At 40.7% G+C, this 25,354-nt stretch overlaps 1 protein-coding gene across 1 annotated transcript in view; it reads right to left on the minus strand.

The window, feature by feature from the left end:
• Positions 1-370: 370 nt before the first annotated feature.
• Positions 371-25,354, minus strand: part of COL5A2 (collagen type V alpha 2 chain) — a 95,052-nt gene continuing 70,068 nt past the window's right edge. The window contains exons 39-54 of the mRNA XM_077830400.1: positions 24,126-24,233; positions 23,968-24,021; positions 23,687-23,740; positions 22,211-22,372; positions 21,534-21,641; positions 20,257-20,364; positions 20,016-20,069; positions 19,552-19,659; positions 19,359-19,412; positions 17,597-17,704; positions 15,233-15,286; positions 13,492-13,599; positions 7,724-8,015; positions 6,449-6,636; positions 2,988-3,227; positions 371-517 (exon numbers count right to left, since the gene is read on the minus strand). Coding sequence (XP_077686526.1) covers positions 371-517; positions 2,988-3,227; positions 6,449-6,636; positions 7,724-8,015; positions 13,492-13,599; positions 15,233-15,286; positions 17,597-17,704; positions 19,359-19,412; positions 19,552-19,659; positions 20,016-20,069; positions 20,257-20,364; positions 21,534-21,641; positions 22,211-22,372; positions 23,687-23,740; positions 23,968-24,021; positions 24,126-24,233 — 1,947 coding nt within the window. The remainder of the gene's footprint in view (positions 518-2,987; positions 3,228-6,448; positions 6,637-7,723; positions 8,016-13,491; positions 13,600-15,232; positions 15,287-17,596; positions 17,705-19,358; positions 19,413-19,551; positions 19,660-20,015; positions 20,070-20,256; positions 20,365-21,533; positions 21,642-22,210; positions 22,373-23,686; positions 23,741-23,967; positions 24,022-24,125; positions 24,234-25,354) is intronic.

Consider the following 25,354-nt stretch of genomic DNA (forward strand, 5'->3'; position numbering starts at 1 on the left):
TATTCCTTTGAATTTTACAAAGCTCCACTTTTAAACTATCTGTATAGAATACCTACAAATTTTGAATTACACTCAAAGAAGGTGAGCAAAAAAGCCCTACAATTATCATCCAGATTTTTTAAAAGGGTAATCATTGGTCCTTTTTAAATGGTACTGCTGCACTGAAAAGTTGGTTTAGATCATTTAAAACTGAAGGTTTGTAAGTAAAATAAATATTCTGAAGGAGGCCAGGCATTTAAAAAGAACTGTATGTACAATGCTGATGCAATATCAGCCATTACTTCAAGAGTCTCAGGATTAACTTCCATCAGTCTAAGTTCTTGTGTTTAGTTGTTGTTGGTGGTGGTGTGTTAATATTTTCCTCTTTCTTTTACACAAAACACACGGGCCCAATCTCAATGCCAAATTCCTGGTCTGTATTACCAATGTCCACTGGGGCGATATCTATGATAGGTAAGCGTGCCACTTTCTGTGTTCTGTATTCAAAGACAGTCTTGCCAACGTTCCCATTACGTTTCTGAAAAACAAGTGAGAGAAATGTTATGCCATGGTTCAAGCTCATTTGAAAAGCATCCTGAGGGCCAGCAGAAGCCAACAACACTATCAGAGACAGTCCAGATGGACCCTACTGTACATCTACTGCACAATGCATGTCCTCTTGTACTGCAATTGCTTACTGAAGCTTTTTCATTTAAAAAAAAAATGCTTGCCCATCTGATTCATCAGCTTCAGTCTTGAATCTTAAATAGCAACATTGCTGCCATAAAATTAGATTCATTTTGAAAGTAAAAGAAATTTCTTTTTGATGTATTAATAATGTACTGCTACATATAATAAACACTGGGGTAAACATCTGTGCAGAAACAAGCAGAAAGTGAAGCTGGAGATGGTGGGGGAGTATTCTCATTCATTCCAAAATAAAAACTCATTTTACATTACAAAAAATTATACAGAATTCCAGGATTTGGGCATGTAGGCTGAAAATGGTATGGTGCAGGGGGGAACTTAGAGCAGCACAAATATGATTCCAAGGAAACGAGGAATGACAGCAGCAGAATAAGGACAATGGAGTTCAAAAATGCAAACTTTAACAAACACAGAAAACTGGTAGGTAAGGTCCCATAGGAAGAAAATCTAAGGGAAAAAAGGCGTTCAGGAGAGCTGGTAGTTTCTCAAGGAGACAAGATTAGAGGCACAACTGTAAACTAACCTAATGAGAAGGAAAGTTGGAAAGACTAGTAAGAGGCTAATACAGCTCCATCTGAAAATCAAAAAGAAATCCTACGAAAAATGAAAACATGGACAAATTGCTAAGGAGTACACACACACAAAAAGCACAAGTACCTATGGACAAAATCTAAAAGGCTGAGGCACATAATGAGTTACACCTATCAAGGGACATAAAAGGTTATAAGATGAGGATCTTTAAATACATTAGGAGCAAGAGAAAGACAAAGGAAAGTGTAGGTCTGATATTTAGTGGGAAAGGTTTCAGAGTAACAGCCGTGTTAGTCTGTATTCGCAAAAAGAAAAGGAGTACTTGTGGCACCTTAGAGACTAACCAATTTATTTGAGCATGAGCTTTCATGAGCACTAACACCCCCCCGCTCCCAGACATTCTTGTTAAACCCTGGATTTGTGCTGGAAATGGCCCACCTTGATTATCGTACACATTGTAAGGAGAGTGGTCACTTTAGATAAGCTATTACCAGCAGAGAGTGGGGTGGGAGGAGGTATTTTTTCATGCTTTGTGTGTGTATAAAAAGATCTACACTTTCCACAGTATGCATATGATGAAGTGAGCTGTAGCTCACGAAAGCTTATGCTCAAATAAATTGGTTAGTCTCTAAGGTGCCACAAGTACTCCTTTTCTTTTAGTGGGAAAGGAGAGCTAATAATTAATGACATCTAAAGACTGAGGTGTTTATTGCCTATTTTGCTTCAGTCTTCATTAAAAAGACCAGATACTCAACACAATTACTATTAACAACAAGGGGAAATGAATGCATACCAAAATAGAGAAAGAACAGGTTAAAGAATATTCAGATAAATTGGCAGGGCCTGATTAAATTCCTGTTAGAGTATTAAGGAACTAGATGAAACAATCTCAGAACCTTCCAGCCCTACATTTCTATGATCTAAGCCAGTGGTTCTCAACTCTGGTCCACCGCTTGTTCAGGGAAAGCCCCTGGTGGGCTGGGACAGTTTGTTGACCTGCGCGTCCGCAGGTTCGGCCGATCGTGGCTCTCACTGGCCGCGGTTCGCTGCTCTAGGCCAATGGGGGCTGCAGAAAGTGGCGCGGGCCGAGGGATGTGCTGGCCGCCCTTCCCACAGCCCCCATTGGCCTGGAGCGGCGAACCGCGGCCAATTGGAGCTGCGATCGGCCGAACCTGCGGATGCGGCCAGTAAACAAACCGGCCCGGCACGCCAGGGGCTTTCCCTGAACAAGCGGTGGACAAGAGTTGAGAACCACTGATTTAAGCTGTTTCTTGTTTACACTGTGGACTTTCTCTATAGAAGATCCCTTCTTTCCAGTTCTAAGTAGAGGTACCAAAGCATTAGCAACTGTACACAGTATCTAAGGTCCTACTTACTTGGCACAGAAACATTTGATTTTGGACTTATCTGGATTCTTTGACTGATCACACACAGTAGCAAACGGGGATGGAGAGTGAAAGGAGGGAAGGAGAGACAGAGACCTTGTATAATAATAAATAATAGTAACTAGTAATTAATAATTCCTCTAAATTGTTCAGAGTTCAATTTTGTGTGTCCAGCTCTGAAAATCTGGACCAAAATGTCTTTTCCACCTGTAAATCCTATTATTCTGACACCCAGGAAGAATTTCTGTAGTATTATTACATTAGAAATGTTCAATTCTGTGGACTTTTTCCAACTTGAGAAAGATCTGAAAATATTAAAGGCCCCCAAAAAGTCATTTTTCTCTATAAACATGATGAAATCAGTTTTGAAAAGTTACAACTTACAGAGCAGCTGTCCTGAAGGACAGTATATCTAAATCGATTGTTTCCTTCTGCTTTGATCTCAAGGTCATTAGCCCCCTTAAGAATTACAGCTTTCTTCAGGTTCTTAGACTGGTCATCCATGTACCCTATACTGTTCTTACAATGGTATGTGATATTCTGGGAGGCTTCCTTTGACAGAAGGCGCAGGAAGGTCATTTGGGTGACAGCTGTATTTGGTGACTCACTGTCTCCATAGACAAACTGCAAAGATACAAGATAGATTATCTTAGGTTACATGAATTCATATAAAGTTTGTGGATATCAGTAATATTAATAAAAAGAAAAGGAGTACTTGTGGCACCTTAGAGACTAACAAATTTATTTGAGCATAAGCTTTCGTGAGCTACAGCTCACTTCATCGGATGCATTCAGCTGTAGCTCACGAAAGCTTATGCTTAAATAAATTCGTTAGTCTCTAAGGTGCCACAAGTCCTCCTTTTCTTTTTGCGGATACAGACTAACACGGCTGCTACTCTGAAACCAGTAATATTAATGATTTCCAGACACAGCAAGTCCAAGAATCATTAGAATTCTTTAATAATTTTCTACAAGCTGGGCACCCAGAAACTGAGGCCACTTTGGAAAATTTTGGCCATAACACATAGTACCTTTTTAGCTAAGGCCCCAGTCCTGCACTGAGAACCCATACACATCCCAATAGATCCCTACCAAAGTTAACAGGATTCCGAATTGGCACAAAGGTCCAACCTGAAGAAACTCAAAGCTGGGTCAATGCCTCTAACGTTAAATGTAATAGCTCACTAGAGCAGCAGCCAAATATATATAATAAATGTCAACCACAGAAAACATTTTAAAAATGTAATTATTTTACTGTAATTTTAGGATCTTATTTTACATACATTTTATTCAGTAATATCAATATTAACCAAAGAAGTTTGAATATATTATACTAACTACAGATTTTATCAGAACACATTACTTAGACTGGAGCTAGAAAGAATGCTTATATCTCGTGATCTTTATAGAACATTGTTAGCTATTTGCACTCTTCTCTGTGAATAATCAGAAATCAGACAAACATTTTGCTAATATTCTGCATTTTCCCTTCCTATATATTTTTAATTTTATTCATATAGTTTGAGTGACTGCGGTATAGAAAATGTAATTTAATATTGGCTGGAAAATGTATACTTCCCACAAACCAGATAGTGTACAGAGAATGAGGAAAATCTTCTCTATCTGCAACGTCTTCTTATAATATATGCTAGCTATAATCAGTCAAGTCTGAGAATTTCTTTTCAACTACCAGTCTCTAGAGTTTGCAAGTGAATATTACAAAGGCTATACTGGGTACTTATCAGACCTGACTGTGTTGTTAACATATTAATTATTTTTTTACAATTTTTCTTGGTGGTGAATTCCACCTCCTCTCCATCAGATCATGGATTAAATATTCTCAAATCTGTAAAATGCTAAACACCTACTGTGAGATGCTGGCACTCACAGCAACTACTGCCTTTAATGCCCCTCATAGGAATCCTTCATCGTGATCTTCAGTGGCCCAGGGGCTCAGAGTTCTGAAGCTCATTCTGGAAGCCTGGTATTTTTCAGGCTAAGTTTTTGACACGGATATTTTTAGGAAAAGCCACCAACAGGTCACAGGAAATAATGAAAAATTCACAGAAGCTCGTGATCTGTCCGTGACTTTTACTAAAAATACCCATGACAGAATGGGTAGCCTGGGGAGCTGGGAGAGGCAGCTGGGAGCTACACGGTCCCCCTCCATTGGCAGCTCCAAGCTGCAAGGGTCCCCCCTGCCTCCCATGGTGGCCCGGAGCTCTGGGGATCCTCCCTGCCGCCCGCCGTGGCAGGTGCCCCCTGCCACCGGGTCCCCCTTACCCCCCCGTGGAAGCCACCGACGGCAGCCAGGAGTGGCAGATCCCCCAGCTCCCTGCCTCCACAGGTGGCAGGGGACCCTGCAGCTTCAGGAGGCGCTGGCTGAAGTCACTGAGGCCTTTGGAAGTCACGGATGCCATGACTTCCATGACCTCCATAACTAAATTGCAGCCTTAAACATAATCACCAGGAGTTATGTCTGCATAGGGACTGCACAATTAGGCATACAGATTGCAACATTTTGTTCGTGAAACCAGATTTTTGGGAACTAAGTTAGGGATACAGAAGGAAGTTTTATATTTGTGAAGAGTAAACAATATATTTGAATCAAGTAAGTAACAACTTGAATGTCAGACAATCTGTCTACCAGTATTTATAAAGTTCTTATCTTGGCATGATCTGCTCAAAATAGTATTAAATATCCAAAAAGAAAAAGAAAGAATCTGGAGAAGAGCCTTCTCACAGGGCGGATTTAATTAAATCAAAGCAATTTAAATCAGCAAGTGGGAAACTGATTTAAATAATTGATTTTTCTCATGTTTTCCATTTGTATTTTTTAGTTATTTTCCTAAAGACAAGTTGATTTTCATTGGCTGGTAATCATTAAAACATGTTGATTTGCAACAAAATATAGCCTTCTCACTGGATTTGGTGCTGCTTTTTGCTAACCAGGAACATACACTATGTCTGTACACATTTATTTAAGCATGTAGCTTAACTTACATTTATTCATATTCTTAATTTTTACATTTTTATTCTGTTAGAAAATGGTGAATGATGCATTTATTTACTAGTTGATTGGTTTTTCACTTGTGATTTGTATCAAGCTCTATTTGGATGGAAATTCAAATTCAATTAAAATGTACAAAAACAGAATTGTATTCTATTTTATTAAATAAAACTGTCTTAAATGTGCTGCATATATAAGAAAAAAGTTTATCAAAAAGTTAATCAAAACATGTTTTGTATTTAAAATTAACTGATTTATTAACCAAAGGAAGTATCTATAATTAGTGAATTAAACTGATTGTTTCTGATCACTACGTCCTAACAAGATTTGAAACTAGTAGGCCTCATATTTTCACACCTAGTTTTTAATTCATATATTGAAAGAGGAAAACAAGTTTTCCTGCTTTTTCCACTCCCAATCATTTTCTTAACTTTGAATGAATTTTTCATTGAACTGATATAGTTGAACACACTTAAATAAAGAAAATATTCTCTCTGCATCTACAGAGATGCTTCTGTTGTCAAAAGGTGGTTTAGTACTTCAACAAACTATGGTTCCAGATGCTTATTCAGCGACTTCCAACAATCCATTGGTTTGATTTCCTTTAAAACTTGGCAGCAAACTTACTACTTACTACTTACTATTATTTTAATAGATTATAATAAGTTTGGGCTTTAACACAGGCTGTCAATTTCAAATTTAATTTTAAACGGCTTTATTTTTAAAAACAAATCTGTATTTAATTTAAATAAAAATACCTTATTTAAGTTTAAAAAAATCAATGTTTAAAAATTTTATCACCCCTTTTTTATCCCATTGAAATATATTTAGTTACCTGTGATCCCCTGTTCATATCAAGGCCATACCATACAGGCTTGAGGTCCGGTGATCTACTAGTCCACCACGTTTTGCGCGGAATGCTAGATGGGTTTGCAGAAATACAAGTCTCTCCAGTTTCCATATTGCAGTAGACTTTTACAGCATCTTCAACACAACCTTGGTTAGGGTCAACCCAATATTCTCCTGCAAAACACAAAAAATGTAATCTCTGCTATATTAGTAAGATTCCTGAATGAATTAGGGAGTTATAATTAGGAATCTCTCTAGATATTACAAAACACAAGTTCCACATTTACCTAATGTCTTTTATTTTGAGGCCTCAATGGCTAACCGGTTTAGCTGATCAATAAACAACTTGTGTAACTATATTGGGTATGATGTAACAACCCTCCACTTGTTTTAATGTACACTCCAGAGATAAGTTCAAGCACAATAGTTGGTTCCGTATTTTAAGCACTTTAAAATTGGGGGTAGTTAGATCCTGAATTTTGCTTATGCCCAGTTCTTAATTTGTAATGAAAGAGGTGCCAGGGGGCTTGAGCAATTTTTTTACTTTAATAACTGACGTGGCAAGCCCAGAGGTGCCGGGGCTATAAAATGCCAAGCCTAGAGGGGCCGGGGCTCTGCCCTGGCAGAAATTAAGCACTGCTTAAGCCCATTACAAAGCCCCTTGGCACTACTCTGATGGAACAAAGCAGCCAAGCCTGGCACCGGGGCATAGCTGCAGGAAAAGGAGAAAGGCTGGGGTTGCTCTCTCCCTAGCTAATCCTTAGCTGCCAGACAATTCTTATGGGGTGCTGGATGCCAGTGTAACTTAGAGTAATTCTAACACACTACTCAAAGAACAATGAGGTATACAAAATCAGGATGGGTAACCCATGTTATTTTAGCAACTGAATGGATTATGCATCCAAAGGCAGCATTTAGCCTTCAATGCTGAATTATTATTGCCTCAAACAGGCACTGTACCAGCTTATCACTGTGATCATACATACAGGAGTGGCGCTCCAGTGTGATCACACTTACAGGGGTGGCACTCCAGTGAAATACCCAAGTGCCTTACGCAATAAAATACTGAAGAATAAACAACATTTTTGCAAGAGGTTTTTGAGCTCCTTAATTCAAAAGACCTGGCATGAACGACAGCTATTACCACAACAACATATATCATGCATGTTTTCCCAGAGATCCTAAGACCAGAATGGCAGTACACCAGGACAATGGAGCATATGCAGATACTACAGTATTAAATGTTGCATTTTATACACACCGCTTTTCTTGGATGGATGACAGAGCTTTAGATCATCACAAGTGCGTGCTGGGTGTTTCTTGGAGCCATCGGGGCTGCGCATGGTTTCAATCTGGCTACTCAGTGACTTCAGTGTGGCATGGACTCCTGGATCAGTTTTATTGTTGTCATCAGGGGCTGCTTCATCTTCAGTGAATTCTGGCAGTGGATCTGCCATACTGTCATCAAAGTGGCCCATAATGTCACCGATGGCAGCTGTGAGGTGACCTGGGGGGCCTGGGGGACCTGGGGGACCAGGATCACCTGGAGGACCCTAAAAGTAAAAGTAGTAATAGAGATACACAAGATGCTTTCATAAGACAGAGTGGGGTTTGGGACAGTATAGTTATTAAAAAGACAAGCCTAGCCAAAATCTCAGCTCCAATCACCCTCAAACTTAGGGAAAGTTCCAGAGCAACACCTCACGGCTGACTCCTGCCTCTAAGGATAGAGATAAGAGGATAGGCCCACACATCTAAGGGCACGGACTGTCTCTAACTTTGTCTTGTACAGCTCTGAGCATTTTGGCCTGAAATTCGGAAAGCTTTTTAGCAAGTACATAGGGATACTGTACTAAATATGGGCCTTTGTTGGTGTTAAACAATGAATAACGCACTCCACAATGGATCAAACCAACACCTTGATCTGAAGAGCCTTGAGCTTTAGGATCTGAATTTTGTGGCTTCTAATTCTAAATCTGATGTTCTGGTACCACCATAGGCACACTGAGATTTAGCTGTGAAACTCCCTTTAATAGTAATTAACCAGAGTTCAAAACTAATGTTCCAATTGTCCAACCAGAAGCATGCCCATCAATCTAATGCATTTTGTGTCTAGGAATTATGGTAAGAAATGTATTTCGTAATATGTTATTGTGAATTTGTAACTGAGGTAAGTACTGAGAGAAAGTAAAACTAGAAATAATAGTCTGAGACATCCTACCTCACTGTCTCAACTACATATCTGATCTGTTTTAGATTCAAGGTATAATAAATACTTTACTCAAAATTCTGAATTCTGCATTCATTTCATGACACCTCAGTAGCAGTTGAAATATATTGATAATTTGGAGGGAATTCATATAACAGCAACAAAAATGAAAAACTGATTCAGATATGGGAACTGCCAAGAATTCTTGGGTATGAGACAGCAGTTCCCAATCTACCTGTACCGTTAAAGATATTTTATCATGTCTCATCTCTTCTTCAAAGTAAATAATCCCCATTTTTTCAATCTCTCATCATACACGAGTTTTTTTAAGCCTTTGATTGCCACTCTTTTCTGAACCCCCTTAAGTCTATCCTTTTTGATGGGGTGCCCAGTACCGCGCACAGAATTCCAATGAGGCTGCCCCACTGGTGTATATAAAGGCATTATAATTTTTTTTGTTACTATTCAGCATCCCATTCCTTATGCATTTAATATCTTGTTAGCTTTTTAACCACGGCTGCATATTGAGCAGAAGTTTTCATTTATCAGACTAAACCTGGTCCCTTTCCTGAATTGATACAGTTAATCTAGAACACCATAAGGTGTCTGAGTAGTTTAAATGTTTCCCTCCAATTAACAGTACTTTGCATTTATCAACATTGGATTTCATTTGCCATCATGTTGTCCATTCACATAGCTTCTTTACGTCTCTCTGAAGTTCCTCACTGTTCTGGTCCTAACTGACCTAGATAACTTTGTATCATTTCCAAATTTTACGTCTCTACTCACCCACTTTCCAGACTATGATAAATATATTGAACAACACAGGACCTTTTATGGAGCCTTGAGGTACCCCGCACTGTTAACCTTTGGCCATAATAAAAGTTTACCATTTAATCCTACTCTTTCCTTTTAATTAAAAGTAAAGTTTTTGATTCCACAACAATAATTTGCCTCTCACTTGAGGATTATTCAGCTTCTTTAGTAGCCTCTTGTGCAGGACCTTGTCAAAGTCTTTGGGAAGTCTTCATACATTACATCAAGCAGTTCTCCTTTATCCACTACTTTGTTATTACTCAAAGAATTCTAAGAGATTAGTGAGACAAGTTTTTCTTTTGCCAAAACCATTCTGGTTAGATCCTATGAGAGCATTACAAACCTAAAAGTGGCAATTCTTCAACAAAAAATCTTCAAAAACAGACTCCAATGAGAAACTGCTGAATTGGAATTAATTTGCAAACTGGATACAATTAACTTAGGCTTGAATAAAGACCGGGAGTGGATGTGTCATTACACAAAGTAAAAGTATTTCCCCATGTTTATTCCCCCCCACACCCCACTGTTCCTCACACGTTCCTATCAACTGCTGGAAATGGTCCACCTGGGTTATCACTACAAAAGGTTTTTTTCCCCCCCACTCTCCTGCTATTAATAGCTCACCTTACCCGATCACTCTCGTTACAGTGTGTATGGTAACATCCATTGTTTCATGTTCTCTGTGTATATAAATCTCCCCACTGTATTTTCCACTGAAGTGAGCTGTAGCTCACGAAAGCTTATGCTCAAATAAATTTGATAGTCTCTAAGGTGCCACAAATACTCCTTTTCTTTTTGCGGATACAGACTAACATGGCTGCTACTCTGAAACCTGAAATAATTCAGTTCACTTATGTTATTCTACATTTACAACTGCATAACTGAGCAGAACTTGGCCTTTAAATATCTGTGCCGGGCCTGATCAATAAGCAAGGATGTACAAAGGTAATTCTCTCAATTACTTGTAGTATCTGAACTCCAAGCAACAAGAGGAATTGTTGAGGATGGAATAAGGGGCTATAACTAGGCATAGCGGACTTAAATTCAAAACAGGAAAAAACGGTTACCTACCTTTCATAAGTGTTGTTCTTTGAGATGTGTTGCTCATGTCTACTCCATTCTAGGTGTGTGCACGCCCACGTGCGTGGTCGTCAGAGACTTTTGCCATAGCAGTATCCGTAGGGTCGGCTGTGGAGCCCCCCTTGAGTGCCATGCTCAGGCATCTCTATATGTCTACACCCTCTCAGTTCCTTCTTGCCAGCAACTCCAACAGAGAGGTAGGAGGGCAGGTAATGGAATGGACATGAGCAACACATCTCAAAGAACAACAGTTACGAAAATTAAGTAACCGTTTTTTCTGCTTCGAGTGCTTGCTCACATCGATTCCACTCTAGGTGACTCACAAAAAGTATCATCGGAGCTGGGCTCAGAGTTCACGGTGTTGCAGCTAGCCAGATCCTGAGGGAGGGACTCCTTGAACTTACAGAGGGAGTCCCATAAGTTAAAATTGTACCCACCCAAGATGACCTGGTGGTTCGCCACCCGGAATTGAAGGCTAGCCATTGAATAATTTTTTCTCCCAGAAAGGTCCAGTCTTTTGGCCTCTTTACTTTTGGGGGTTGAACTAATGTGCCCCCGCTTGTTCTTTTTGTTGGTCGCAGAGACAACCAGCGAGCCCAGAGGTGGGTGGGTAAATTCATACTCAATCCCTTTGGCCAAGATAAAGTACTTCTTTTCAGCCCTTTTGGAGGTGGGAGGGATGGACAACGGGGTTTGCCAGAGGGTCTTGGCAATTTTCAGGACCCCGTCATGCACTGGAAGTGCAACACATGCTGAGGTAGAGGCTGAGAGGACATTGAACAAGGTGTTCATCTTCTCAGCCATCTCCTCCACCTCTAGGACCAAGTTCTCGATCACCCATCAAAGCAGAGCCTGGTGTTCCTTAAAATTGCCTGGCAGGCTGGCCCTTGAAGGTCCCGCGACTACCTCATCCAGGGATGAGGACTGTACCACCAGGGGAGGCTCCAGAGCATTATCCCCCATGAGGGAGGGGTTTTTGGGGTGGGCGCTGTCTCCTCTACCCTGACCACCGAGCGGGTCTCACACAGCGATCCCAGTGCCGCCAGCTGTTGCTCCGAGGCAGTGGCAGATGAGCAGTGCAAAGGGGGCATCGTCATCACCAGCATGCCCCACGCACTCCAATAGGGCCATGGCACTGGCCACTGGCTGTGCTGCCAAGGTGGCGCTGTAGATGTTGATGCGGCCTCAGGTGCCCAATTGTGCCAGTGGGGTCTTGGCAAAGGGCTGAACTGCCCTTGTGTGCCAGAGGAATCCCCTTATGGAGACCACAGTGGGGCCATCAACGCCTGTGTTTGCCTGCTGACCGTCGCCACCAGAGACCAGTGTTTGGAGTGGCCGGATCGGCGCTCGTATTGAGAGGACCGGGGCTGGGGGGGGAACAAAATCATGATGGGGAGCGCTCCCACGTTGCAGGTGACCGAGATCTGCGCTGAGAGGACGACTAGCAGGAAGGCGAATGGTGCTGGTGGAACGGAGACTGGCGCCTCCCTCAAGGCGATCCGCATCAAGATGGCGGGGACCACAATCGCGGTGCCAGTGACAAGCACCAGAGAATCTGGGCTGCAACGCCAGAGATCTGCGGCGAGGAGATGGAGAGCACTGCCTTTCTCGGGGGATCGGTGGCTGGCTTGTCCTTGTAGGGAGCCTTTGGTGCTTCCTGCGGCGTGGGCAGAGGCCTCTGCTCTCTCAGTGCCGGGGGAGCTTTGGAAGGCATTGATGCCATCAGACATTTGGGTCCACTACCGCTCCTGGGAGTTGCTGGTGGATCCTTTAAGGGGCTAAGGGCCCTGACCAGAGAGGCATGTCCTCGTGGCTCCGGAGTGGCAGGGCGGCCCAAACTGGGTCCTTTGCCCGATGCCCCATGGTTTTTCTTGCCCGGTGCCGGAGAGCCGTGCTTCATTTTCTTTCTGGACACTGGAGCAGGGGGTGTGCTGGGCACCAAGGCCGAGGTACTAGGCGAGTCTTGGCAGGATGACTCGGAAGCTGGACAAAGGGCAACTTCCATGAGGAGAGCCCGCAAATGAATATCCTGCTCTTTCTGAGTCCTGGGTTGAAATTTTTTACAACTATGACACTTGTCCTTCACATATGATTCCCCCAAGCACTTGAGGCAGCTGCTACGGGAGTCAGTTACAGGCACAGGCCTGTTACAGTCCGCACAGGGCTCACACCCCAAAGAACTTCTAACTCCTAACTACGCTTAACAACTACTTAACACTAACTACTATAAACAACTATTTACAAGGCCCTAAGACTTGAAGTCAGAAGAGACGAAAACGCTAGCCCTTGCTATGCAAGGAAAAGTGCTCTGACTAACCACCATGTGTGGTAAGAAGGAACTGAGAGGGTGTAGGGCCGGTGGCTCCTGATATACTGACACATAACCGCGTCTCTCAAGGGGGCGCCACAGCTGGTCCTACGGATACCACTAAGGCAAAAATCTCCAATGGCCGCACAAGTGGGCGCTCACACACCTAGAATGGAATCAACATGAGCAAGCACTCAAAGAAGAACTATTAGAATCAATATCAGAAGAAATTCTCTAAGATTTATGAGGGTGTAGAATAGGCTCCCCGGGGAAGTGGTGAAAGTCCAATTTCTGGAGTCATTTGGAACTAGACAGGATAGCTCACTGGAAAGTGTATTCTAGAGACCTAACTAACTTAACTAGCACATCTTCTCTTTCTCTAACTTCCAGAGTAGCTTTTGATGGAAACACCTAACATATTATATTTCAGTTCACAAATGTCATGGCTAAAACCCTATCATACAGATTATTTGTGGAGTTATAAGCAGTTAAGAAACACTAATCTGTCATTAGGCATTACTCATAAATCTAAGATCAATTTTATAGAGTGCTCCTATGAATTTTAACATGAGAATACCAGAAGGCAGCTTATCTCCCCAAATTTCCATGAACTTACTTCAGGACCTGCTTCTCCTAGACTTCCTCTTACACCGGGAGGTCCCAGTGGCCCATGTGGTCCAGGACTTCCATCTTTGCCTGAAGGACCAACTGGACCTGGAGGGCCCTGAATAAAATTAGAGAATTAAAGATTGGTTTTAATAACAATCATATTAGCCAATTTACTAAAATGCCTTTTATATTAAATGTAAATAATATCTCCTCCTGAAGCAATCCCGTGATTTTTGAAAAGTAATTAATTTAAAAGTAGTAACTTGTCTTTTGTCTGAAGTTCAGAAGGTAGCTGAATTTTACCATATACTGGTACTTCTGAATTTCTCCAGCCTTATGCCATAGAGCCAGATAGGAGGGCTGAAGGCCAGAGAACAGCAGAGGGAGTTGCCTGCTGACTTCTATGATGGAGAGTCAGAACCAAGGGCCAGAAACGACTGAAGGCAGGGGACCAGCCAAGGGCTTACCTGCTGATGGCTCCACGTTGTAGGGTTGGACGCTGGGGAAGAGTGTGAGAGTGAGTGGGAGTGAGGGATGCTCCCCTGGTGAGAATGATCACCAAACAGGGAGGTTGTGGGGGCTATTGCTAGGAAGAGCAGAGTTGTGCTCCAGCTGTGAGGTGTGCAGTGGCTAGCCAGACAGAAGATGACTAACAAGTATATTTCTGTAAAAGTTTTTGCTACGTCAGTTATTAAACAATAGAATTTACCTCAGTGAAAGAGAATAAGATAACCATTACATGAAGCAAAGGAGTACTTGTGGCACCTTAGAGACTAACCAATTAATTTAAGCATAAGCTTTCATGAGCTACAGCTCACTTCATCGGATGCATAAAGTGGAAAATACAGTGAGGAGATTTATATACACACAGACCATGAAAAAATACACATTGTAAGGAGAGTGATCACTTAAGATGAGCTATTACCAGCAGGAGAGTGGGGTGGGGGGAGAGAAAACCTTTTGAAGTGATAATCAAGGTGGGCCATTTCCAGCACATTTCCAGGAGTTAACAAGAACGTCTGAGGAACAGTGGGGGGGGGGAGGAATAAACAAAGGGAAATATGCCATCATGTGCCAGCAATGCCCCTCTGCCATGTACATTGGGCAAACTGGACAGTCTCTACGTAAAAGAATAAATGGACACAAATCAGATGTCAAGAATTATAATATTCATAAACCAGTCGAAGAACACTTCAATCTCTCTGGTCACTTGATTTCTGATCTCAAAGGGACTATCCTTCAACAAAAAAACTTCAAAAACAGACTCCAACGAGAGACTGCTGAATTGGAATTAATTTGCAAATTGGATACAATTAACTTAGGCTTGAATAGAGACTGGGAGTGGTTGAGTTATTATACTAAGTAAAAATATTTCCCCTTGTTTCTTCCTCCCCCCCAACTCTCCTGCTGGTAATAGCTCATCTTAAGTGATCACTCTCCTTACAATGTGTATTTTTTCATGGTCTGTGTGTATATAAATCTCCTCACTGTATTTTCCACTTTATGCATCCGATGAAGTGAGCTGTAGCTCACGAAAGCTTATGCTCAAATAAATTGGTTAGTCTCTAAGGTGCCACAAGTACTCCTTTTCTTTCTGAGAATACAGACTAACATGGCTGCTACTCTGAAACCTGTCATTACATGAAGTTATTTTAGGCTAAGATCAACAAACGTTATCTGCCTAACAGTGAACTGTAAACAGAAATTTGATTGTTTTCATACACTTATATATAACACAATGTACTCACTCTAGGGCCAAAAGGACCTGGAACCCCAGAACTGCCTTGTTCACCAATGGGACCCTAAGCAGAAAAAATTATATTTTTATTATATTTTAAATTCAACATCAAATTATCTTTAAAGAAATGTTGTGTAAACTTATAAAGCTACAATTGTCAAAGTGAGCCAGGATGTGCCCAGGAAACATATGTAGCAATTTCCCTCTGAGTTCTCAATCATTGTGCACTTTTAAGTCTCAATGTATTATTCTCTTTTGCTACGGTGACACAAAAACAATGGTTATCAGTAAGATAAATAAAGTTTTTAACACTAGTACAAATCTACACACAAAATTATGTCTGAGGTTACATGCACAGAAAGTCCTTAGTTCAGTATTGTCCAATATTAATATGGTTGGCAAAACAATAAAAGGAAAAGAGGAACCAGCCAGAATCTTTATCCAAAGCTAAAACCAACTGATGCGATTCTGAATTGGGAAGAAGTTTCGGTTTGGTTGTTTTGCCTATTTGTTTTCCTTTTGCCTTTGGCTAGGACCAGGACATACCCTGCAGCTGAAATCAAAAAGTACTGCAAGTCCCGTATAAACAGAGTTTAATGAGAAAGACCATTCTCATCAGGATTTTATTATGATGCCTGTACCTTAAAGAGTTCAAATAGGATGTTTGAGAAGCATCTGAACTTCTGCGTGCCTATTTAAACAGCCAAAAAGAGTATCTATACTTCTGGACAGTGGTTCTTCTATCACTGGCTACAATATGGGTGATTACTGAAGAGGCACAGCTGCTACAACACCATTTGAAAGAGTATAGCATATGCTCCTGTGCTCCCCCAGGCACTGGGCCAGTGCACCCCCGGGTGGGTGGGGGTATCCATGGATCTTTCCTTTCTTTGGAGTTCATAGCCATTGGCAATCCAAGAATCGTATACTCATTCCCTATGCCTGAGCCCACGAGATGCTGAGCACTTTCAATTCCCATTTACATCTATTTTACCTGAACTAACTAATTTTTTTGTTTTATATATTATGAATCACAGTAATATTTAAGTGTCTTTTAGAAGAGTTTTAAGTTTCAGGGTAGTCTGTGCTCTCTGCTCCACAGGTTTGACGAGATGACGAGACCTGGGATATGTTGGCCAGAGAGTACAAGATCTAGGGCAGGTCTACACTATGGGACTAAGTCAACCTAAGTTACGCAACTCCAGCTATGTGAATAATGTAGCTGGAGCTGACGAACCTGAGGTCAACTTACTGCAGTGTCTACACCACGCTAGGTTGACGGGACAAACTCTCCCGTTGACTTACCTTATGCTTCTCATTCCGGTGGAGTACCGGAGTCGATGGGATAGCAATCGGTGGTCGATTTAGCAGGTCTTCACTAGACCCGCTAAATTGACCCCCAGTGGATTGATCGCTGCAATGTGAATCCATGTTAAATGAAGATAAGGACAAAGACCAGGAGGAAGACCCAGAAAAAGGTAGTTCAAGATGCTGAAGGAGGACACAAGAAAGGTCAGGGTCATCTTGGGAGAAACACTCAGTAGGAACGCTTGGAGATGAAGAACAAGAGCCACTGACTGCAACTAACAGAATAAGGTGAAGACAAAGAAGACAAAGGAAGTTTGTTGAGGAGGCAGAGAGGGTTGGAATATTTTGGGGAGCTGAGGGGGCGCAACATCTAACTACGAGATGCTGAGCACTTTGCTGGGTTTGCTTCCCTGATCACAAGAACTATGATTGCACTCAGCCTCTGCACAAGGACACTAAGAGTTGAGCCTCTGACAAATGCAGGGCCAGGTGCACACTGGTTCATGCTATATAATTTTGATAAAGCAGAACTGCTAACAAATGCACTAAAAATACTGTGGCATCAGCTGTGCATGGAACAAATATCACAAATTATTTATAATTACCAATATCAACAAAAACCACACAGATTTCTATCTTGTGTACAAAAGTTACTGCTTCTTAAATGGTAAGTTCTTTGGGGAAGAGAACCATGTTTTTCTATATGTTTGTACATTCCCGAGCATATTTTGTATGCTAACATTAATATTAATACCAATGCTTACAGCAGCAGCAGCAGCATGCAGACTGCTCAGGTTGACTCACATGAAGTTAGAATTTGCATAAATCTACTTGATGGATGGGGAACAAGAAGTAAATTTAACAATTTATTGCATTGATATTAGCAATGTATAATATATATATTGGAAACTACAGACAGCCAGGGCACCAGAGAGCAGCTGTCTGGAAAGCATATTTATTGTAATACACCGTGCAAATTTTCCCTTTGGTTCATTTTTAATATCAAAGTCTTAACAGATGTGTTATTATTCTTTTCTTTTCTTGCTAATTAACTAAAACAACTTACAGGAGGACCAGGAAGACCTTGAAGACCAGTGAAACCTCTATGACCCTTCTGGCCCCTGTCACCTCGGTCTCCATTGTCACCTTTGTCACCACGAGGACCTTGGGGACCCTATAGGTACAACAACAGTCAAATAGAGGATTCTAAACTAAGAACAAACCTTACTTTTCTCTGGACACTATTGTCTGACACTGTTCACTTCTAAAGGCAGAAAGCAGCAGGCCACGTCTACATATTAGAAAATGCCACATACCTAAATAAAATAGAGTTGGTTACAGTAAAATTAGTCTTTACTGTTTACCTATCTATTTCATACGTTCAAAAATATTGCTACTAAGAATAGTAAAGATATTATATAATATTATATACTTATATCAATATTCATTCCATGCTTGAAAGTGGGAAGCATTGTTATGGAGAGGACTGAAATGTTATGAGTAAAGATGACCTCCATATATTTGTATCTACAAGCCTGTTTTTTCACTATCAGGAAGAAAGTGTCTCCACTTCTCACAACTAGCTACATACCCAAAGGCTCCTGCAGTCTTTATTAAAGTAAACTTACATTTGAAACATCAATGGGATTTTTGCCTGAGTAGGCACTACAGTATTTAGACTCAAGATGCTCAAATGAGTTTGTTCCATAATTATTTAACTCCAAGATCTTGAAACGTTTACACTTTTTAAATTGGTTAAAATCATTCAAAATATTTCTTTGGCTTACACTTTTAATATTACATTTTCCAGTTTAAATCTCATGCTAGTCTAAGAACAGCATTTGAAATTTATAATAATTTTCAAAAGGAAAAGGAGGCCTTGTGGCACCTTAGAGACTAACAAATTTATTTGAGCATAAGTTTTCGTGAGCTACAGCTCACTTCATCGGATCCGATGAAGTGAGCTGTAGCTCACGAAAGCTTATGCTCAAATAAATTTGTTAGTCTCTAAGGTGCCACAAGGCCTCCTTTTCTTTTTGCGGATCCAGACTAACACGGCTGCTACTCTGAAACCTGTAATAATTTTCAGTGAGTTTTAGATACTGAACAATCTACATCTTGAAAACAGAGTGAACCTTTAGAAAAAGTCAAGCATTCTCTGCTTTTCCTTCTTCACCTATGTCTTCCGATTAGAAATGTCAAAACTGGATTCTCATATTTGAACCCCCTTTGAATTTTGGGGGTGAGAGCCTGAATCTTGGTTCCAAGCCTGAACTCCTATAACAACTTTGCCTATAATCAAAAACTGGAAGTCATATATTTTCAGCTCCAGTTCAGCTGCAGCAAAATTTCATGATATTAATAAGTTTGTTTCATGAGAACAGCCGATTTTGTAATATTTCTGCCATTTTAGTCTGAAATCTCGAGAACACCACATGATATTTCAGCATCATAAAATTCTAACCTGAATCCAAATCCTGATTTGACCTCAATCTGTGAAACACAAAGCCTAGACCTAAGCTAATTCAGGTCCAAATACCACCAGCTTGGCCACTCTCTGTTGCATCATGCAAGTAAAGAAAATTTGAAGCTTCTTGTTACCTCTGTTCAGTCATGTTTTACAGACAATTCACTGTCATAGTCAACCAGCTGGAGAATCTAAAAGGATTATATAACTCAGAAAATGTTCGCTATTCATTAGGAGTCAGCTCTCTAAAGCTCAAGTCATTATTCAGGCTTCTAAATCTAGCTTTCCTTGCCCTTTTGGTAACATTTAATGTAAAAATAATTTGGTTTGGGCAATAGTAAAGCAATCGCACAGAACTTACAGGCAAGCCTCGTTTTCCAGCACGACCAGATGGACCCACTGGACCCCGAGAGCCCTGCATGGAAATGCATGGACATGTTACAGGAAGCAATTCAGCATACCTTTATAGCACATCTTTTCATGGAATATGTCCAAAATCATAATACAACCATACATAAAACTAGTAAAAAAATCTGAAAGAAGTCCCTACTTACTGGTTCACCTCTTTGCCCTGCTTCTCCTGTAGGGCCAACTGGTCCTGGAGTTCCTGGGCCACCCTGCACACCTGGTAAACCTGCAGGTCCAGGTTCACCACGATCACCCTACAAATCACCACAATTTACTTACTGTGTATTTAAAAAATGGGATCAGACTACATCAACAGATTTTTCTATCTCTATGGTTTAGTAAAACTATTATGATTAGTTGGAATATTCTTGCTGTCAGCTCTCAAGAGTGAGCTCCCATGGGAAGGACGATTTTAGCTAGGGTTCCCCAGCTTTGAAATCTGTGTCCTCTTGCAGCCCATCAGAGTCCTGGTTTGGGATTAGAATATGGATTTACCACAAGCTCTCTGTTTGGGGAACCCTAGGAGCCATGCAAGGGAAAGAATATGCCACAGACCCAGAAAAGAATGGAGATTTACAGCAATGGCTTAACACTAATAATGTATTCTTACACGTTCTCCAACAGCTCCATCTCGTCCAGGAGTACCATCATTACCAGCAGGGCCCTAGAAGTGCGAAAGGTAAAAATAGGACCATGCTTAGTTAACTGTGTGAGTTGCAGGGAACAATGTTATATTTGCCCAAAGATGGACTAGAAACTAGCAGGTCTTTCTCAGCTCTAACTTCTATGTCTCTAGGCCATAATTACAGCAAGTCTGTTACTTTTGCCTGTTACTAGGCCACAATACTTACTTCTGGACCAGGTTCACCTACTGGACCAGTGGCACCTGCTTGACCAATAGGCCCTGAGGGACCTTTATCTCCTGGTGGCCCTGTTGAACCCTGTTTTCCTGGTGTACCCTAAAAAGATAAGAAATACCTTATTAACCATGTAATGTAATGAAACAAAGAGAACTCAATAGAAAAGACCGCCAGTTGTTAAATTTTATAGTTATGAATCCAGTCTTAAGCACTACCAATATTTGTAGCTTTCAAAACTTCAGGATGGAAGAATGTGATCTAACAGATTTTGAATATCCTTTTGATTTGTTGTACAGTACTAAGCAATTTAATTGCGCTTTTAAAATTAACTAACCAACCTAGTGGAGTAGTCTTTTATTGACTAGGAACTGTGCTTTGAGGTCAGCATTTCTGATTGGAGCTTTAAAAGGACCAGATCCTTTGTTATGTTATGCAAGTTCCATGGTGGACTAACGCTCCCTGGATTGTTGGACCAACTGGGAGCCTAACCAGCCTCCAGCATAACTTAAAGCAGCTTAAACACAACCGTTGGCTTGAACTTTCATTGAGCCAGATAATCCATCTCCAGACCAACATAATTTCTGATTAGTAACCTTGGGACAAGCTCCAGTTGCTTGTAAACTGCTTGTATAACTGCATAAGCAAGTTTCTCTTGAATGCCATCCCCTTTGATAATCACTACACTAAAGGAGATGCTTTTTTGCCCCCTCACCAAGCTTTCAAAATGTATGAATTCTACAAAGAAAAAAAACAGAACTTTTGGAAGTTCTAGAGTTCATTGACAATTGTAACTACTGATTACATGGTATGGGTCCATTGTTCACTGCTTAGCAGAATTTCAGCTTGCTCAAGCGACTTTGTTAGCCTGTAGTATCTGGGCTAGAAGACAAAAGTCAGAATGTTCAGACTTGAGTTCTTATTTGGGCACCTAAGTGAATGGTCTGATTTCTAAAGGTGCTGATGCCTAATAAGACGTTCCTGATTTGGAACATTTTGGCCAGAAGCTTCACTACAACTAAAGATTCCCTTTTAGCTCAGACGGACAAGGTGTTTGTCTGGTGGGTTCCATTCTCCATGCCATGTATGTGTGGTTTAGTTATTAACCATACCTGTAGACACAATGCCACTGATTCTTTACACAATTAAAACCCTCTAATATTGTCCTGTTTGAGTGTAGGAGTTAGGAAGAAGGCACATAGTATCACAAAGATGAGCAAAATACTTCAGACAGTGTTGCTAGGTGAAATATTGACTGCATTACTACTCACACCAGGGCCAGGCAGGCCAGGCATGCCTCTCTCACCTCGCTGACCTGGCATACCAACAATACCTCTCTGACCAGTAGTTCCAGCTGGACCTGGGGGGCCATCTGGGCCCTGAAATTGACAAAGAATACATACAACAGTGTTATCATAATTTTCAGAATCAATAACGATAATAATAAGGCAGAATCTCTAGAATTTAACTTAATCTAGAAGGAGTTACCACCACAGAAATCTCTTTTTTACATGAAGCAATATTATGACAATGTGCACAACTGGTCGGTGATGAGTTATATTTGCCATCAGGCCTAAAGTGTCCAGACAGGACAATGTGTAAAATTAACTCCAAAGGTCAAAGGAGTTAAAATGCAACTGGAAAATGCAGTTCAAAGAAAACATGAATAAAAATGAATGTTTGGGATCCACTAAGAGCTGTTACTTTTACATCTGAATTATGCATTGGGTGTGCGCGGAAGGTGCAAAAGGCGATATGAAGCAGAGTGTGGAAACTCAGTAGATGCTATAGAAAGTGAAAATGCATTTAAAGCTACATTCTGTATGGAACATATGCTGTGCACTTGTAGATTCACTTGTTTCAAGAAGGTACAAAGGCTGAGGATTTCAATAAATTTCATTAAAAAGCTGTGTGGCTAAAAAGCAAATATAAAGACAAAAGCACTTACAGGTTGCCCATCTTCCCCTGAGTCTCCTTTGTCTCCAGGGCCACCAGGTGGCCCAGCTGGTCCTCGATCTCCCACTCGACCATGAGCACCTGGATCACCACGAAGACCTGGAGGGCCTTCTTTTCCTGGGTCACCAATAGGCCCAGCAGGCCCCGGAGCTCCCTAGCAACATTAAAAGACCCCGATTACAATAGATTTCTGATCAAATCAGGACTGGGTTCTGATTAACTAAAAATAAATGAGTACAAAGGAAGGACCAGGGTGTGAACATAATGTTATCATATAACAGCTAACACAGTGCTTTCTCTTTAATAATGTGTGATAAATTCCCAAGACTTGCAAATGATCTCCAAGTTTCATACCTCACACACCATTTTGGATTCCCTCCTCTAAAGAAGGAATTATTCTACCTAGAGCTGGACAATTAGTGCCATAAAATTCCACAAATATTCATTCAAAATTTCTCCACTCACACCAGTGATAGCATTTTGTATCCATTTTTCACTCACTTTCCATAGACGGTAAATTATTTTGATGCCATTGAACATGACCAGTTCTCATTTTTTTAAAGTAATTTCTTACATTTATGTTATGTCTTTCATCCCAAAAGAGCCCAAAGTGACTTATACATAACAGGAATTAGATCAGTCCTGGGAATTTCCCTCTTTAAGAAGAAAATCTAAAATGGCAGTCATGTTATGGGAGGTCTGAGGGATAACATAAAATACTGTGTTTGTGCATGGATCCCTGACATTTCTTCAAAGGATGGCAAAGTACATTCCTGTTTATACAGAGCATGTGTTATATTAACAAATGTGCTTTGACATCACTTCACTTGTTCCACTGCATGTGACGGCCACAAAATGAACTTGAGCAAATTTGTTATTTGTCATTAATACACAGAGACAGATTTGTCAAGTCACACAGGGGGAAATTACATGTAATTCTTTAACCACAGTGTCACTGAGAAAAGTTTAAACATAAGATGCACTTTTTGCCTTCTCTGTCATTTTTAAAAAATCTACTGTATGAGCAATTTCACTAATGAGCTGGCACAAGAAAGGCCCTGTTGCTTGTACAGAAAATTCCCTCAACACCAAGAATTATAAGGAAGGACGAAGTGCATAACCTGGGATTTTTTTTTAAATTTAACTGCAAGTGAACAGTTCAACCAAGAACAGTTTTACTATCTCAGGGCCTGACCCAAAGTGCACTGAAATAAACTGAAAGACTTCCACTGACTTCAACAGGCATTGGATCAGACCCACAATTAAAAGGCTTTGTTTGATTTACCACCTAATCCTGCACACACTGAAGTCAAGGGAAGCACACTATTACTTTCAATGGGCACAAGATCAGGCCTTGAATACTGTAGGTCTTTACAAGTTCCAACGTTTATAATTCTCTGATTTGTTCAGGTTTCTAACTTCCATTTTATAAAATGTACCCATAAGAATAAGTCTCAAATTGACTTACAGTGGGTCCGGGAGGTCCAACTCGTCCAGCAGAGCCAGGGAATCCTGTCGCACCCTAGAAATACATTTTGATATAAGCACTAGAAAGAAATCTGGCACTGGTTACATGAAATGTTCTCAGCTCACTGAGCAATCAACTACAACTGATCTAATTATTGAATATGCAATACAACTCAGATTAAGAAAGATTTAAATATTTCCACCAAAATTAAACCTATGCCCCAATGTAAAATGGTGCTATTGCATTAATCCAACTAATTTACAAAAAACCAAAGTACTTACAGGTGGACCCTGAGTACCTCGACCACCTTTTAGACCAGGAACACCATGAGGACCCTAAAAATGGCAAACAGATGGGACATAATGAACAGCAAAGAACTTTTAAAATGAGAAAAATTGACACAGGTCATTGTTTTCCTTCACTTTGCTTTTTCACTTACTGGTGGGCCAGGAGAACCAGAAAGGCCCTGTGGTCCTGGGGATCCAGCATCCCCTTTCTGTCCAGGTTCCCCAGGTTCACCTTTCACACCTGGTTGACCATCAGGGCCCTATGAAAAATAATATAAAAAAGTCAGATCAGGTTCGAGAACATCACACCTTTCCTATTTGATAGTCAATATACACTATGGGAACCTTTGCCACATTAAAAGAGAGGTGAACAAATCAGTCCAGCACATTGACTAGAACCTTAGCTTAATGGGACAGCAAAAGTAAATTGTAATAGTTTGCCACTGACTTTATGAAGGGTTAAAATCCATTGCTGATGTAATAATCTGGTATATGGATTTGTGTACAGGCCCAAAGTCCAGAGTTTGGTCAAGGGGTCAGAGGCCTAGCAAATAGTGATTAGCTAAGAGAAAGCAGAATAACCAAAAGATAACCTTGCTTTTGCTAAGATATGCCTGGTCAGGAAAATGCCAGATGTTGGGGGAAATAATTGTGTCTTATTCAAAGTTGCAAATAGAACAAAGAAGCCCTGTTTCTGTTGTGTTAGTTTCTTCTGTAGGGAGATGTTCTTCCCACACATCCAACCTTGAGTTTATGAAAGGTTCAAGCATTTCAGTACAAGATATGGCCTCCTCCCACCTCCCTTTCCCAGGGACCAATGTCTGCCTTAAAACACAAATGAACAACTTGAAAGACAATCTTTATTGCCAAATCTTTCACTGTTTCTTTGCTTTTACCCCTAGATATGTACCTGTTGGACAATCAAAGGAGCTACTTTATTCCTATGGACCCCAAATCAGAATTCAACATATATATTTTATACTAATACATTTATTAAAGTACTAATTAAATATTAAATGTTAATTTGTCAACTTGAGACCATGGGCGGAGATATTATGTAACCTTTCACCATTGGTTAGTGTGCTGTCATGTCTTGTTGCTAGACCTATCCGGGGGTGTGGGACTGCCTACCCCGTCACTTTCCCCCGCCCACGGAAAATCCATATATTCCATTGTAATCAACTGATTGACAGTGTCTCTGAGCCTAATAAGCAAGGTGACACTCCGTCAGCGCTGTACGTAATAAACTCCTGTGCTTGACCTCTACACGGTGTGGATTTATGTCCTTCACTTTACTGGGTCAGAAGTGTTTTATGTGAAATTTTGTGGAGTCAGTTAACCATATTCCATAAAAAAGTTTTCTAACCTAGTTTATATTTCT

Source organism: Eretmochelys imbricata, chromosome 11, assembly GCF_965152235.1.
Source record: "Eretmochelys imbricata isolate rEreImb1 chromosome 11, rEreImb1.hap1, whole genome shotgun sequence".
In the NCBI taxonomy this organism is placed as follows: Eukaryota; Metazoa; Chordata; order Testudines; family Cheloniidae; genus Eretmochelys; species Eretmochelys imbricata.